Genomic DNA, 18574 nt, shown 5'->3' on the forward strand with positions numbered 1-18574 from the left:
GGTTTTAAAAACATTTAAACAATTTGAACATACCTAAAGATTTTGCTTTCTCCTGTCGACTTTGCTCTAATTGTTGCGATCTTGCCTTTTTAGCCATTGCTTTCTTCGCATAAACAGAATTTTTCATGATCACTGGCATGTTAGCATCTATTCTTGCTTCCTCCGCAACTTGTTCAAAAAATTCTGGAAAAATAATGCAAGCTATGACAAGTACATTCACATTAAACAAACTCGTCATTTTTCTGAAAGTTGAAATTAACAGCAAACTAAATGCAGTGGAACCTCAATTTTACGTTTTTTCTGAGGACAAAAGTAAATAAACTTAAAAACTTAAGTTCCACTGTAAATCTTATTTCTTTACAATCAATGTTTAATAAGTGTTCATGCCATATTTCTTCAATAAGAGAAGCATCACATTGTTACATGCTTCAGCAGGCTTAAACAAAAGATTGAAACCTGGGGATATTGGCAGCAAGACTGAAAGTCGACCATGTACCATGCTCTGCCACTGAGCCTACGTTCACACTTGAAGCATGGTCTTCAAATCTTCACTGCAAGTATAGGGTGTGCACAAAGTGTCTGACACATTTTAATTATTAATAAATCAGAAACTAATGAAGATGCAAATAAACTGCTGGCAAGGATGGATAGAAAAACTCAAAAAGTTCTATGTCCTGTATCAGTCCATTTCTACACGTGCTCCTTTTGTTGAACGGAGAACATCAAGACGATAATCGATTTCTTCCCTTGTTTAGGTCAGCATGCTGATATCCACAGTGGCTATCGGAATGCTTGTTCTGGCTTTATGTTCATTGCTTTTGTAAGGTTCGTCAACATTGTTTGTCGTGTTTTAAACGAACAAATGCAGAAAAGATGAATTGGATGTGATGGTCCAATTCCTTGGCCCACTAGGTCACTTGACACAACCCCATTGGATTATTTTCTTTGGGGATATTTCTATAATGCACAAGTGATGAACATATGAACTGAAAGCCAGAATAAACAATGTGATGGCCACTGTGGATGTCAGCATGCTGACCCGAACAAGGGAAGAGATCGATTATCGTCTTGATGTTCTCCTTGCAACAAAAGGAGCACGTGCAGAAGTGGACTGATACAGGACATAAAACTTTTTGAGTTTTTCTATCTATCCTTGTCAGCAGTTTATTTGCATCTTCATTAGTTACTGATTTATAAATAATTAAAATGTGTCTGACATTTTGTGTACACCCTGTATATATCTCTCAAATTACACTCCTACTGTTGTGACTAATGAATAATACATATAACACAGCCTTATCAAATAAACCTTGTACAGTCAACAATTATTATTGACCTGCATAAAGAACTGCAGCTGCTTTTTCGCGACATCTGTGGAGATTTCCACTAAGAGCTACCAGATATTTTGGTGGAGAAAAACATTCTGACAGCTAAACAAACAAAAAAACCTGAAGGAACTAGATATGAAAGCCAAGATTGGGTCAATGGCGATGATGGCTCTCTTGGCATGATGACACTCTTTCACCTAGATTTCTGAGGCCTCTCCGATGGCATAGTGGTTTGGATCTCACATAAAACTGTAGGTCCAGTCCTGATTAGATTATCTGTGTTTAAAGTAGACTCATAGTCTAGATTTGTGATGGCATTTTCATATAATTGCAGCTCAATGACACAATTATGTGTCAAGTTTGTGGATTGTTGAAATAGACTTTACCTTTCATGTAGTTCTGAAGAAAATAATCCGGTGGAAATAACCTATTGGAAAATACATTTTTTACAAGTAAGCAAGTGCAGAAGACAATCATACAACTGTGTAGTCTGCATGCTCAATTTCTCATCTAACTCTATCTTTCAAAGACAGTACTTGCAACGTCACTTCTCAAAGGTGTACACGTCTGCTTTTTATACCTTTTGGACACAGCCAATGTTACAGTAAGCCTGAAAGTTTACATTTTGTTTACACTTACTCCGCAATTTCTTCACATCAGGCAAGATCTTCTCCCGTATAGAGCTCATCTCAGAGTCTGATTCTTGCTGCAACACTCCCTCCAAATTATTTACAGAATTTTGAGCCAGCTGCAACCTTTCCTCAGCTTCCAATCTAGCCTCAACTTCTAGCCTAAGGTCTGTTTCAGCCAGTCCTTTCTGAGCAAGCAGATCCTAAAAATTGAATAAATGTCAATGCACTGCATTATCATAAACACGGAAAATGAAAATGTTTATTCTCATGAAAAAGAAACAAATATTTACAAAATTAAACTTCAAAAAAATACTTTTATTGTGACTACTGTAATAATCTACAGTGCTTTTCACGGTCGAGTTTGCATGGAGTGGCAGCTAGTGTGCCGGGCATTAAGAGTGTGTCCCATCCCCTCCACATGGGAGTACGATGCACAGGAGTCGCAGGGTCTGCGCAAGATCTTTTCTCTGTGGTTCCACTATAGTTTGGATGGCATCTTTTCACCTTTCATATTGCCTGACAAATGTATTTATTTCTACCCACTCCTTCAGGAGTTGATATCATTTACATTTCTGGCAGTATTTCATCTTTTTAACTTTTACATGTAATACTTTTCTGCTCTCCAAAAATTTTTTTTTTTTTTAAAAAAACTTGAAAATAAAAAAACGGGACACACTTTAAACATTATGCGAATAAAATTGAATTAGCTTCACTCTGATAAAACAAAAGAGGACTTAAATCATGTTTACCACAATCCTACCATGATATTTTTGCCTATGCCAGTAGGGTTTCATTCATGACACATGTCCAATTAGTTTCTGTGTACATATATTAACTATAGGATGAGGCAGTCAAACGGGAAAATGTAAAAAATTCACAAACAATAGAGAGAGCAAATACGAGGGTCACTATTTATATTTTGAGCCTTGGCAACACTGATTGAAGTTAGGCGCGATTTGACGTTTGCACGGAATCGTCTGGCATTATTGACCATAACGTACTTCAAATGTTTTGTCAATAGCTTCATTGGTGTTGTATATGTTGCCTTGGAGATTGCGCGACAACAATAAAATGGAATTAACTTGTGAACATTTTTGTGCGATGATTTTTTACGATTTTCGACGTGGATTATCAAGACAAGAGTGCATCGATCAACTTACTTCCACATTTGGTGATGAAGCCCCATCCTTTGCCACTGTGAAACACTTCTTCTTCTTCCATTAGCATCACAACCCTTTGTGGGTTTTAGCTTTCTCAGACAAGTCGTTCCAATCTTTCCTCTTCTTTGCCATTTCTTTCCAATTTCTAACTTTGAGAAACTTTAAATCTTCGCATACATCTTCAATCCATCTCATTCTAGGTCTTCCAATTGGTCGCCTTCCCATAGGTTTCCATTCTAGTATACGTTTTATAGTTCTCATGTTATCCATTCTTTGTATGTGGCCTAACCATTTAATTCTTTGACTTTTAATATATCGTATAATGTCTGCACCATTGATTATTTTTTCTAATTCCACATTATTTCTTATTCTCCATATGTCATGTTCTATCTGTACTGGGCCAAAGATCTTCCTTAAAATTTGTCTCTCAAATATACTTAGTTTGTTTCTATCTTTCTGTGTTAGGGTCCAGGTTTCAGCAGCATATGTTACCACTGGTCTTATCATAGTAAGATATATTTTCATCTTTGTATTTCGTTTCAGAAGTTTCGATTTTAACAGGGATACATTTGCATAATAGGCCTTATTACCTTTCTTTATTCTTTCATCTATTTCAGATTCTATTTTATTGTTTTCATTAAGTGTAGATCCAAGGTATGTAAAATTACTAACACATTCAAAGGAGTAATTATTTATTAATATCGATCTATTATTATTCATGTTTGTTCTATTAATATTCATGTATTTAGTTTTCTTTTCATTAATTTGTAGTCCTACTCTTGCAGCTTCCTCTACTAGACTTATAAACGTTTCTGAAAGAGCTTTCTTAGTTCTTGCTACAATAGCTACATCATCAGCATATGCTGTGACTTGTTTTAGTCTAATACTGATGTCTCCTCTCACATCTAATTTTTTAATCACCGAGTCCAATACTAAATTAAATAATGTTGCTGAAAGAGGATCTCCTTGGCGGACTCCTGTCATGACATCGAAAAAGTCCGATCTTGCATTTTCAATTTTAACTGATGCTCTAGTGTTTTGAATTGTCATTCGGATTAATCTTACTAATTTATTTGGTATTCCAATTTCTTGTAACCTTTGTAATGTTGTTGGTCTATATATTGAATCGAAGGCTTGTTTGAAATCAATAAACAAAACATGCAAATCTATATCATATTCATAGCATTTCTCAAAAATCAAACACATCATCAGGATGTTATCTGTAGTACTTCTGTTGTTCCTAAATCCACTTTGATACTCTCCTATAATGTCTTCAGCATAATCAGTTAGTCTGATGTTAATTATTGCTGCAAGTATTTTATATAGGTTGTTTAATAGTGATATGCCTCTATAATTTTCACAGACTGTTTTATCTCCTTTTTTAAGTATAGGGCACACTAATGCTATGTTCCAATCATTTGGCATTTGTTCTCGATTCCATATATGAATTATAAGTTTATGTATTCTACGATACATTTCTTTTCCAGCTGCTTGTATAAGTTCACTGTTCATATTATCAATTCCTGGTGCTTTCATCTTTTTAAAGTTTTTAATTACTGTCTCCACTTCTTCGTATGTTGGTGCATCAACTAATATGTTTTCATTATCCTGCTGATTCATCTAAATCCTGGTTGTGTTGAACTCCCTGGAAATGTTCTTTCCATCTATTCATTATTTCTGCTTGTTCAGTTAGGATTTGACCGTTTTTGGATTTTAAATTTCTAGTTCTTGGTTTATACTGTTGTGTTATAACTTTCTGGGTTCGATAGAATTTTCTATATTCTTTTTTGGTGTTTAGTTCTTGTAACATTTCTATTTGTGTTTTTTCTGCTTGGCGTTTCTTTTCTCTACACATTTTCTTAGCATGCTTTTTCAGACTTTCATATTTTTCTCTATTTGATCTTGTAGTTCTATTAAGACATCTATTTCTAGCTTCATTTTTTGCTTTAACCACCTTTTAACATTCTTCATCATACCAATCTTCATTTTTTTCATATGCTTTGGTTCCTAAAATCTGATTAGCAGTACTATCTATGATGTTTCTTAAGTTATCCCACTCCACTTCTACATCATCTTCTTCTCCTGTTTCTTCAAGTTTTGTTTGTATTTCTTGTCTGTATGTGTTTTGTATACAAGATTTCTTCAATTTTTCTATATTCCATTTCTTAGTTTTCTTGTATATTCCTTCATTAACCATGCTAATTCTTTGTCTTATTTTAGTTCTGACAAGATAATGATCCGTATCACAACTAGGTCCTCTATATGTTTTGACATCAATTATTAATGTAGCTCTCCTCTTATTGATCAATACATGATCAATTTGATTACATCGTTGTTCACCTGGTATTTCCAAGTCCCTTTGTGGATTTTTTATGCTTAAATCTAGTGCTACTGATATCAAGGTTTTGTAATTGTGCTAGTTGTATCAGCCTTTCTCCATTGTCACTTGTTTCTTTGTGTAGGGAAAATCTGCCTGATACTCTACTGCTGCTGGATTCATTACCTATTCTCGCATTAAAATCCCCCAGTAGAATTAGTGTATCATGTTTTGGTACTCTATCACATACATCTGACAGTTCACTATAGAAATGTTCAATATCTTCTTTGTTTGTGTCTTCAGTTGGTGCATATATACATATAAAGGTCATATTATTGAATTTTCCTTTTATTCTTAATTTACATATTCGGTCATTTATTGGTTCAAATCCGAGTATACATTTCCTCACATTTCCAGTAACTAAAAAACCTGTGCCATTTCTTCCTTTAATTGTTGGATGCCCACTATACATAAGAGAGAATTCTTTCTTTTTAATCCATCCATTCCCATTCCATCTTATCTCTTGTAATGCTGTTATTTGCATGTTATATTTTATTAATTCATCTGCAATTTCATTCATTTTACCTGGTTGGAGCATGGTACAGACTAGGGATGGCCAAACGGATCCGGATCCGAAAAATCTGGATCCATTCGGATCCGGATCCAAAAGTTACGGATCTGGATCCGGATCCAAAAGTTACGGATCTGGATCCGGATCCGAATATTCCAAATCCGGATCCGGGTCTGAAAGTTTCGGATCTGGATCCGGATCCGAGAGTTCCTGATCTGGATCCGGATCCGAGAGTTCCAGATCCGGATCCAAAAGATTTGGATCTGGATCTGGATCCGAAAATCTGGATCCGGATCCGAGAGTTTCGTATCTCAATCCCATTATAATATTACCACACCTTAAAAGGTATTATGATCTTCGATTACAAATAAATTTTTCGTTAGTCCTACAAGAATTTTTTTCAAGTGTTGTTCCTAAAATACTTTGCTTCGCATCGGCTAACACACTCGTGCACACATGTCAGAGGTGATTTTGTAAATGCCATTGAAACGAATATGTATTCATTCGAATGTATTGGAAATGAAAACACACATAAATGTGAGACATTCCATTCCAGGATGAAACCTTTAACACATATAACAAGATAGAGATGTTATACAAAAATTATACAATTGTTCTACAGTTACAGTTCTACAAATTAAAATAAAACATTATAATATATGCAGTGTTAAATAATTACAAAGTGTAAGACTAACAAGGGAGGTTATCTAAGTATCCCCCTCCGATTTCCATGAAACTTGGCAGTATAGTGGGGCCCAAAGGAAGAATTACGTGCTTTTTTGTTTCAGCTAAAAAACTGTTTTAGGGGGCAAAACCCCCTCAAATGTCAAGATGAAGACAAATTAAAGTGAGGATCTGACCCCTGTGTCCCCCTCCGATTTCCATGATACTTGGCAGGTGTATAGTGGGGCCCAATAGAAGAAATACGTGTTTTTTTGATTCAGCTAAAAAACCGTTTTAGGGGGCAAAACTCCCTCAAATGTCAAGATGAGGACAAATTGAAGTGTGGATCTGACCCCTGTGTCCCCCACCGATTTCCATGATACTTGGCAGGTGTGTGTATAAACGGGCCCAAATGAAGAAATACGTGTTTTTTTTGTTTCAGCTAAAAAACGGTTTTAGGGGGGCAAAACCCCCTCAAATGTCAAGATGAGGACAAATTGTAGTGAGGATCTGACCCCTGTGTCCCTCCGATTTCCATAAAACTTGGCAGGTGTATAGTGGGGCCCAATGGAAGAAATATGTGTTTTTTTGTTTCAGCTAAAAAACAGTTTTAGGGGGCAAAACCCCCTCAAATGTCAAGATGAGGGCAAATTGAAGTGAGAATCGGACCCCTGTGTCCCCATCCGATTTCCATGATACTTGGCAGGTGTGTGTATAAACGGGCCCAAATGAAGAAATACGTGTGTTTTTTTTTGTTTCGGCTAAAAAACTGTTTTAGGGGGCAACCCCCCCCCTCAAATGTCAATATGAGGACAAATTTAAGTGGGCATTTGACTTATGTGTCCCCCTCAGATTTCCATGAAACTTGGCAGGTGTATAGTGGGGCCCAAAGGAAGAAATACGTGTTTTTTTTTGTTTCAGCTAAAAAACTGTTTTACAGGGCGAAATCCACATCTATTGTCAAGATGAGGACAAATTGAAGTGGGGATCTGACCCCTGTGTCCCCCTCCGATTTCCATGAAACTTGGTAGGTGTGTGTATAAACGGGCCCAAATGAAGAAATACGTGTTTTTTTTGTTTCAGCTAAAAAACTGTTTTAGGGGGCAACCTCCTCTCAAATGTCAAGATGAGGACAAATTGAAGTGGGGATCTGACCCCTGTGTCCCCCTCCGATTTCCATGAAACGTGGCAGGTGTATAGAGGGGCCCAAAGGAAGAATTACGTGTTTTTTTGTTTCAGCTAAAAACTGTTTTAGGGGGCAAAATCCCCTCAAATGTCAAGATGAGGACAAAGTGAAGTAAGGATCTGACCCCTGTGTCCCCCTCCGATTTTCATGAAACTTGGCAGGTGTATAGAGGGGCCCAAAGGAAGAAATACGTGTTTTTTTTTTTGTTTTGGCTAAAAAACTGTTTTAGGGGGCAAAACCCGCCTCAAATGTCACGATGAGGACAAATTGACGTGAGGATCATCTGACCCCTGTGTCCCCCTCCGATTCTCATGAAATTTGACAGGTGTATAGAGAGGCCCTATGCCCCCTGTTTCTTCCTATGCCATATTTACGTGGTTTCGGGGTCAGATCCCCACTTCAATTTCTCCTCATCTTGACATTTGGGGGGGGGGAATGAAAACACACATAAATGTGAGACATTCCATTCCAGGATGAAACCTTTAACACATATAACAAGATAGAAATGTTATACAAAAATTATACAATTGTTCTACAGTTACAGTTCTACAAATTAAAATAAAAAAGTTCTGGATCTGGATTTCGGATCCGCTAGGATCTGGATCTGGCCATCCCTACTATACACCTGCCACGTTTCATGGAAATCGGAGGGGAACACAGGGGTCAGATCCCCACTTCAATTTGTCCTCATCTTGACATTTGAGAGGAGGTTGCCCGCTAGAACAATTTTTTTTGCCGAAACAAAAAACACGTATTTCTTCATTTGGGCCCTGCAAGTTTTATGGAAATCGGAGAGGGAGACTTAGACCTCCCTTGTAAGTGTATTAATTAATTACAAATCGCGCACACGCGCACACACACTATATATATGTGTGTGTATGTATATTATATATATATGTATATTAGCAGGTAACAATATGTTATAAGCACATTCTTACTTTCCAAAGAAGCGCATGGGGGATGGCAAAACGCATCCGGATCCGAAAATTCCGGATCAGGATCCGAAAGTACCGGATCCAAATCCGAAAATTCTGGATCCGGATCTGAAAATTCCGGATCCGGATCCGAAACATTTTAGGATCCGGAACCAACCGGATCCGAATTTCGGATCTGCCAGGATCCGGATCTGGCCATCCCTAGTACAGACATTCCAGGTTGCCACATTAAGATCCACATTCCTTAGCCTTTTACATTGCGTGGGTCGTCTCTTATAGATCCGTCCGGCTTTGCTTGCCTGAGAGTTCGTAGCGAGAGGTTGTTTTACAGGGTAAGGGTGCTGGCCTTACGCCCAATCCCCAACCTGGAGGACCAGGGATTTGTATTCGAGGTTCCTACCCCTAGGAAGACTGGCTTCACCACGCCTAAGGGCTCTTCCTACCCCTTGGTTTTCTGTCTGGGTTTTCCTTCCCTTAGCCTTTAGAGATCCCTCTCTCTTACCTGCAAGGCAGCAGGGGCAGTGCTTATTTAATGGTGGCACTTACTCGCCATGTCTCAGTGTCGTCGCTGGATTTTTGTGGTTTTTAAATGAGAGTTATCCTGCCAGAAATAACTCTCTCCACATCCTGAACATTTTTGTGCGGTGATTTTTTACGATTTTCGACGTGGATTATCAAGACAAGAGTGCATCGATCAACTTACTTCCACATTTGGCGATGAAGCCCCATCCTTTGCCACTGTGAAACACTGGTATAACGAATTTAATCGTGGCCGCCATTCGCTCACCGACGAGATTCACAAAGGTCGTCCAAAATCAGTTGTTGTTCAAGAAAACATTGATGCTCTGCAAAACCTAATACTGAAAGATCGTCATGTGACATACTGTGAGATTGAGGCAACCATAGACATTAGTTCCACCAGCATATATAAAATAAAATATTACATGATCATTTAGGTGTGAGAAAGGTATGTTCTCGTTGGAACCCACACAATTTGACAAAAACTCAAAAAGACGCTCGTGTCAATTGGTGCAAACAAATGCTCAATAAATACAATTGTGGTGCTTCAAAAGACGTATATAAGATTGTAACAGCTGACGAATCATGGATATATGCATATGAGCCGGAACGTAAACAGCAGTCGACTGTATGGGTGTTTCAGGATGAACCCAATCCAACAAAAGTTGTTCGCGCTCGAAGCACATCGAAACAAATGGTCGCCTGTTTTTTCGGGAAAACTGGTCATGTGGCAACTGTGCCTTTAGAGGAACGTAGAACGGTCAACTCTGAATGGTACACAACAATTTGTTTGCCAGAGGTCTTCGGTCAAATACGGAAAACAAACAAACGCCGTCGGATCATTCTTCATCAAGACAATGCCAGCTGTCACACATCTCGTCTAACAACCGACTTTATGAACAGTCAAAAAATCGAATTGATGGGTCATCCACCGTACAGTCCTGATTTGGCACCCAAAGACTTCTTCTTGTTCCCGAATGTCAAGAATAAATTGCGTGGACAACGATTTTCGTCGGCGGAAGACGCCGTTGATGCGTTCAAAAACCATATTATGGAGGTGTCTCAAGATTGGAAAAACTGCTTTGACAAATGGTTCAAACGAATGCAAAAGTGTATTGTCCATAAAGGAGAATACTTCGAAAAACAATAAAGCAGTTTTCAATGCCAAATTCATGTTTTTTCATTGTTAGGCTCAAAATATAAATAGTGACCCTCCTACGTATTAGTTAATTTTTGAACATGAATGTACTGTACATGAGTTGAAATTACTAGTGTACCTGAAAAATGTTCATTTTTTGAATATGGTGTCAGTAAGATGGCATCCTTGGTTTTGCACACATTGTCGGAGTCTCAGAGTAAATACGCCCATGACGCTTCGTAGCATCTCCAAGGCATGTTGTGGATCTCTTGCCGAACTTGCTCCTTCAAATTATCCCTGGTTCTTGGGAGGGTTGTCCTTGAATACTTTAGATTTGAGGTAACTCCAAAGGAAAAAGTCTGGAGCTGCCAAATCGGGTGAATGGGCAGGCCACGGAATATCACCAAATGTGCTGATGAGACAGGGAGAAAGAGAGGGGGAGAGAGAGAGAGAGAGAAAAAAACCGACCATGAAATGCAAGTCTAAGCACATCCAATAGTCTGACCCCTGTGTCCCCCTCCGATTTCCATGAAACTTGGTAGGTGTGTGTATAAACGGGCCCAAATGAAGAAATACGTGTTTTTTTTGTTTCGGCTAAAAAACTGTTTTAGGGGGCAACCTCCTCTCAAATGTCAAGATGAGGACAAATTGGAGTGGGGATCTGACCCCTGTGTCCCCCTCCGATTTCCATGAAACGTGGCAGGTGTATAGAGGGGCCCAAAGGAAGAATTACGTGTTTTTTTGTTTCAGCTAAAAACTGTTTTAGGGGGCAAAATCCCCTCAAATGTCAAGATGAGGACAAAGTGAAGTAAGGATCTGACCCCTGTGTCCCCCTCCGATTTTCATGAAACTTGGCAGGTGTATAGAGGGGCCCAAAGGAAGAAATACGTGTTTTTTTTTGTTTCGGCTAAAAAACTGTTTTAGGGGGCAAAACCCGCCTCAAATGTCACGATGAGGACAAATTGACGTGAGGATCATCTGACCCCTGTGTCCCCCTCCGATTCTCATGAAATTTGACAGGTGTATAGAGAGGCCCTATGCCCCCTGTTTCTTCCTATGCCATATTTACGTGGTTTCGGGGTCAGATCCCCACTTCAATTTCTCCTCATCTTGACATTTGGGGGGGGGGAATGAAAACACACATAAATGTGAGACATTCCATTCCAGGATGAAACCTTTAACACACATAACAAGATAGAAATGTTATACAAAAATTATACAATTGTTCTACAGTTACAGTTCTACAAATTAAAATAAAAAAGTTCTGGATCTGGATTTCGGATCCGCTAGGATCTGGATCTGGCCATCCCTACTATACACCTGCCACGTTTCATGGAAATCGGAGGGGAACACAGGGGTCAGATCCCCACTTCAATTTGTCCTCATCTTGACATTTGAGAGGAGGTTGCCCGCTAGAACAATTTTTTTTGCCGAAACAAAAAACACGTATTTCTTCATTTGGGCCCTGCAAGTTTCATGGAAATCGGAGAGGGAGACTTAGACCTCCCTTGTAAGTGTATTAATTAATTACAAATCGCGCACACGCGCACACACACTATATATATGTGTGTGTATGTATATTATATATATATGTATATTAGCAGGTAACAATATGTTATAAGCACATTCTTACTTTCCAAAGAAGCGCATGGGGGATGGCAAAACGCATCCGGATCCGAAAATTCCGGATCAGGATCTGAAAGTACCGGATCCAGATCCGAAAATTCTGGATCCGGATCTGAAAATTCCGGATCCGGATCCGAAACATTTTAGGATCCGGAACCAACCGGATCCAGATTTCGGATCTGCCAGGATCCGGATCTGGCCATCCCTAGTACAGACATTCCAGGTTGCCACATTAAGATCCACATTCCTTAGCCTTTTACATTGCGTGGGTCGTCTCTTATAGATCCGTCCGGCTTTGCTTGCCTGTGAGTTCGTAGCGAGAGGTTGTTTTACAGGGTAAGGGTGCTGGCCTTACGCCCAATCCCCAACCTGGAGGACCAGGGATTTGTATTCGAGGTTCCTACCCCTAAGAAGACTGGCTTCACCACGCCTAAGGGCTCTTCCTACCCCTTGGTTTTCTGTCTGGGTTTTCCTTCCCTTAGCCTTTAGAGATCCCTCTCTCTTACCTGCAAGGCAGCAGGGGCAGTGCTTATTTAATGGTGGCACTTACTCACCATGTCTCAGTGTCGTCGCTGGATTTTTGTGGTTTTTAAATGAGAGTTATCCTGCCAGAAATAACTCTCTCCACATCCTGAACATTTTTGTGCGGTGATTTTTTACGATTTTCGACGTGGATTATCAAGACAAGAGTGCATCGATCAACTTACTTCCACATTTGGCGATGAAGCCCCATCCTTTGCCACTGTGAAACACTGGTATAACGAATTTAATCGTGGCCGCCATTCGCTCACCGACGAGATTCACAAAGGTCGTCCAAAATCAGTTGTTGTTCAAGAAAACATTGATGCTCTGCAAAACCTAATACTGAAAGATCGTCATGTGACATACTGTGAGATTGAGGCAACCATAGACATTAGTTCCACCAGCATATATAAAATAAAATATTACATGATCATTTAGGTGTGAGAAAGGTATGTTCTCGTTGGATCCCACACAATTTGACAAAAACTCAAAAAGACACTCGTGTCAATTGGTGCAAACAAATGCTCAATAAATACAATTGTGGTGCTTCAAAAGACGTATATAAGATTGTAACAGCTGACGAATCATCGATATATGCATATGAGCCGGAACGTAAACAGCAGTCGACTGTATGGGTGTTTCAAGATGAACCCAATCCAACAAAAGTTGTTCGCGCTCGAAGCACATCGAAACAAATGGTCGCCTGTTTTTTCGGGAAAACTGGTCATGTGGCAACTGTGCCTTTAGAGGAACGTAGAACGGTCAACTCTGAATGGTACACAACAATTTGTTTGCCAGAGGTCTTCGGTCAAATACGGAAAACAAACAAACGCCGTCGGATCATTCTTCATCAAGACAATGCCAGCTGTCACACATCTCGTCTAACAACCGACTTTATGAACAGTCAAAAAATCGAATTGATGGGTCATCCACCGTACAGTCCTGATTTGGCACCCAAAGACTTCTTCTTGTTCCCGAATGTCAAGAATAAATTGCGTGGACAACGATTTTCGTCGGCGGAAGACGCCGTTGATGCGTTCAAAAACCATATTATGGAGGTGTCTCAAGATTGGAAAAACTGCTTTGACAAATGGTTCAAACGAATGCAAAAGTGTATTGTCCATAAAGGAGAATACTTCGAAAAACAATAAAGCAGTTTTCAATGCCAAATTCATGTTTTTTCATTGTTAGGCTCAAAATATAAATAGTGACCCTCCTACGTATTAGTTAATTTTTGAACATGAATGTACTGTACATGAGTTGAAATTACTAGTGTACCTGAAAAATGTTCATTTTTTGAATATGGTGTCAGTAAGATGGCATCCTTGGTTTTGCACACATTGTCGGAGTCTCAGAGTAAATACGCCCATGACGCTTCGTAGCATCTCCAAGGCATGTTGTGGATCTCTTGCCGAACTTGCTCCTTCAAATTATCCCTGGTTCTTGGGAGGGTTGTCCTTGAATACTTTAGATTTGAGGTAACTCCAAAGGAAAAAGTCTGGAGCTGCCAAATCGGGTGAATGGGCAGGCCACGGAATATCACCAAATGTGCTGATGAGACAGGGAGAAAGAGAGGGGGGAGAGAGAGAGAGAAAAAAAAACCGACCATGAAATGCAAGTCTAAGCACATCCAATAGTAATATTGATATTTTGAAATAAATATGCATCCAGGTGCGAGATAAGATTTTGACTTACTTTGCCTACTAATTGTAGTGATTCAAATCTCACAGAACTTTGCTCTGCTGGCTTAAATGGTATAAGAAGGGAAAAGAAAGAAAAGGGAAGTTAGCATCACTGTCCTAACAGGAAAGGAAGGGTCATTCTCCTAAGAGGGTCATCGTGGGTGAAAGAAAGGGGAGGAGGGATTCCTTCAGTTCCCATTCCAAGGGTTACGGCTCTTTTCTTGACCATACTGAGAAGGAAATTCCCCTTCCTTTCCAATGACTAAAAAATGAATGAATGGCTGTGCATTGCTGTAACTCAACTCCAATATTATCAAAAGTAATTGAAGAAGCAAATACATTTCTCATTGCCAAATGTAAACATTGTGGTTCTGGTGTGTTTGTGTTTGTCTTGTGTAGTAGTTGTGCTGTCTAGTGTGTTTGTGTTTATCTTATGTAGTAGTTATGCTGTCTAATGTATTTCTGTTTGTCTTGTGTAGTATCGGTGATGTGTATGTATGTGTCTTGTGTTATAGTTGTGCTGTCTAGTATGTTTGTGTAGTAGTTGTGCTGTCTCGTATGTTTGTTTTGTCTTGCGTAGTAGTTGTACTGTCTAATTTGTTTGTGTTGTGTAGTAGTTGTGGTATGTAGTTTGTTTATGTTTATATTGTGTAGTAGTTGTGGTGTGTTTGTATTTATATTGTGTTATAGTTGTGATGTGTTTGTGTGTGTCTTGTGTAGTAGTTGTGCTGTCTAATGTGTTTGTGTTTGTCTCGTGTAGTAGTTCCTCCATTCATATTGGGGGTTAGGCGTAGAGCTGACAACTCTGCACTGTTAAAAGACATGTCAACAAACAGCAATATAAGGCCATGGATGTTCCCAACGTAAAATATTCCGGAGGTAAAATAGTCCCCCGTTCGGATCTCCGGGTGGGGACTACTTTGGGAGGTCCCTGGACTAAGGATAAGATCTACATTAGGAATAAGGATATTAAATTAGGCACCTGGAATGTTCTGAGCCTTTACCGGCCAGGGGCATTTCAGTGTACAGTTAATCAGATAGTTAAGCATAAATTAGATGTAGTAGCTGTCCAGGAAGTTAGGTGGCCAGGAGAAGGGAATTGTAAAACTAAAAATTATACTTTTTTCTATGGTGGTACTGAAAATCATAATTTTGGAACAGGCTTTTTCATAAATAATAGAATTATCTCAGCACTTAAAACAGTAGAATTTATTAATGATAGGATATCATATGTAGTTTTACAGGGTAGGTGGTGTAAAATTATTTTAATAAACATACATGCACCAACGGAAGATAAAGATGATAATACTAAAGATGATTTTTATACAGAGTTAGAACAGGTCATTGATAAATTTTCTCAGTATGATATGAAAATTCTGTTAGGTGACTGTAATGCACAGATTGGCAAAGAAGAGACATTTAAACCCACGATTGGTAAAGAAAGTCTTCATGAATTAAGTAATGATAATGGTATAAGATTGATTACTTTTGCAACCTCAAAGAATTTAATTGTGAAAAGTACCACTTTTAAACATAAAGATATCCATAAATATACCTGGTCTTCTCCAGATGGTAAAACTCATAATCAGATAGATCATATTCTCATTGATAAGAGAAGGCATACTAGTATAATTGACGTTCGTACACATAGAGGTGCTGACTGTGCCAGTGACCATTATTTAGTAATTGCTAAATTAAGAGAAAGACTCTCAGTGATAAATCATAAGCAGCAAAATCTAAAAGTTCTAAAATTTGATACAGGAAAGTTTACTGATGAAAGAATTAAGAAAGATTACCAAATTAAACTGTCAAATAGATTTGATGTTTTGCAGGATTTAAATTATGATGAAAATATAAATGAAACAGACGTAAATAAGAATTGGGAGCACATACGTAATGCAATAGAATCAGCAGCTAAAGAAAGTATAGGATACCATAAACCGAGAAAAAGTAAGCCATGGTTTGATAATAATGTCATAATCTAATAGAAATAAGAAATCAGGCTAGACTTAGGTAGTTAAATAACTCTGATGATACAAATCTAAACAATTATAATAGAATAAAGTGAGAAGTTAACCGCACGTTTAGAAGTAAGAAAAGAGATTACTTGAAAAGCAAAATTAACGAAATTGAAACAAACAGCAAGAATAAAAATATCAGAGATTTATATAAAGGTGTAAATGAGTTTAGAAAGGGGTGGCAACCTAAAGTAAACTTGATAAAAGATAAAGACGGTGATTTTCTAGCTGACCCAAGCGATATTCTAAATAGATGGAAGAACTACTTTAATGACATTTTAAATGTCCATGTAGGAGATAAATCAGAAGTAAATGAAGTCCACACAGCAGAACCTTTAGTTCCAGAACCTAACTTGACTGAAGTTAAAGATGCTATTAAAAGGCTAAAGAATAACAAAGCACCTGGCATTGATTTAATACCAGCTGAGTTAATTAAATATGGTCGAAATTCATTAATATGTCAAATTCATAAATTAATTTGTTTAATATGGAATAAAGAAGAAATCCCTCAACAGTGGAAAGAATCCATAATTGTTCCTGTGTTTCAAAAAGGTGATAAAATGAACTGCAATAATTACCGTGGAATTTCTCTACTCTCAACAACATATAAAATATTATCTAACATTCTTTTAACAAGACTAACCCCATATGCTAATGAAATTATAGGGGATTATCAATGTGGATTTAAACGTAACAGATCAACTACAGATCAAATTTTTCACATCAGACAGACACTTGAAAAAAACGGGAATATAATCAAAATGTCCATCAGCTATTCATTGATTTCAAAAAAGCATATGATTCGGTCAAAAGAGATAAATTATATAATATATTAGTAGAGTTTGGAATACCTAAGAAGCTTGTTAGTATGATAAAAATATGCATTAGTGAAACAGAATGTAAAATTCGTGTGGGTATTAATATGTCTGACAAATTTACAATTCATGATGGGTTAAACCAAGGAGACGTATTACCTCCATTGCTCTTTAATTTTGCCTTAGAATATGCTGTTAGGAAGGTAAAAAAAACTAAAGAAGGACTAAAATTAAATGGTGTGACTCAGTTGTTAGCATATGCAGATGATGTAGACTTACTGGGGGATGATGTGAATACAATTAAGAATAATGCTAAAATATTTTTCAAAACTGCTAAAGAGATAGGTTTGGAAGTTAACAAAGAGAAAACTAAATATATGCTTACAGGCTGAAACCAAGTGTTAGGTAATATCAAAATCTAATTATTGATAACAACTCGTTTGAACCAGTTTCCAAATTCAAATACTTAGGAGCAATATTAACAAATGAAAATTATATTAAAGAGGAAATAAAAAGTAGGCTTAATTCAGGAAATGCATGTTACTTCTCTCTTCATAAACTTTTGTCTTCTCGTTTAATATATAAGAAACTAAAAGTTAAAATATACAAAACATTAATTTTGCCTGTAGTATTATATGGATGTGAAACTTGGTCCCTTACATTGAAAGAGGAACACAAATTGAGAGTATTTGAAAATAAGATCCTTAGGAAAATCTTTGGACCTAAAAGGGATGAGGAGACAGGTGAGTGGAGAAGGTTACATAATTTAGAACTACATAATTTGTATTCATGTCCAGATATTATTAGAATAATTAAATCAAGAAGACTTAGGTGGGCAGGCCATGTGGCACAAATGGGAGAGGAAAGAGGAGTTTACAGGATTCTTGTTGGGAAACCTGATGGTAAGAGACCTGTAGGAAGGCCAAGGCGAAGATGGAGAGACAACGTTGAGATGGACCTAAGGGAAATCGGTAGGGATGGAAAAGAGTATATAGAACTTGCTCAAGATAGGGAAAGATGGAAGGCCTGTGTTGCTGCAGCCATGAACCTTCGGGTTTAAGAAGGCTAGGGAGTTAGTTAGTTAGTTAGTTAAGCACATCCATACACACTATGGCAGTATAACTAGTTGCGCCATTTTGCTGGAAGAGTGTTTCTTTATCTAGGTCATAGCCATCAAGGGCAGGCAGGAAAAAGGTTACCCTACCATGCTATAGGTCCTGGGTTCGATCCCCGGTCGGTTCAAATCCGGGAACTTATATAACGTTGGAAGCAGTCCCGGCGCCCACCCAGCGTCGAATAACATGGGTACCTGGGGGAAACCCTGGGGGGTAAAGGCAGTCAGGGGCATGATGCTGATCACATCATCCCCACTCACGACCGGATCAAGAAAGTGTGACACGTTACCCCCACACCCCCTATACGCCTTCATGGCATGGTGCTAAGCACAGGGGAGCACTTTACC

The 18574-nt window shown here is 38.2% G+C and overlaps 1 protein-coding gene across 2 annotated transcripts in view; it reads right to left on the bottom strand.

The window, feature by feature from the left end:
• Positions 1-18574, bottom strand: part of LOC146000345 (pleckstrin homology domain-containing family D member 1-like) — a 97722-nt gene that overhangs the window by 16182 nt on the left and 62966 nt on the right. For both annotated transcript variants that reach the window (XM_083137879.1, XM_083137878.1), the window contains exons 9-10: positions 1968-2160; positions 34-183 (exon numbers count right to left, since the gene is read on the bottom strand). In XM_083137879.1, coding sequence (XP_082994005.1) covers positions 34-183; positions 1968-2160 — 343 coding nt within the window. The remainder of the gene's footprint in view (positions 1-33; positions 184-1967; positions 2161-18574) is intronic.

This window comes from Lepisma saccharinum, chromosome 16, assembly GCF_977018435.1.
Source record: "Lepisma saccharinum chromosome 16, izLepSacc3.1, whole genome shotgun sequence".
In the NCBI taxonomy this organism is placed as follows: Eukaryota; Metazoa; Arthropoda; class Insecta; order Zygentoma; family Lepismatidae; genus Lepisma; species Lepisma saccharinum.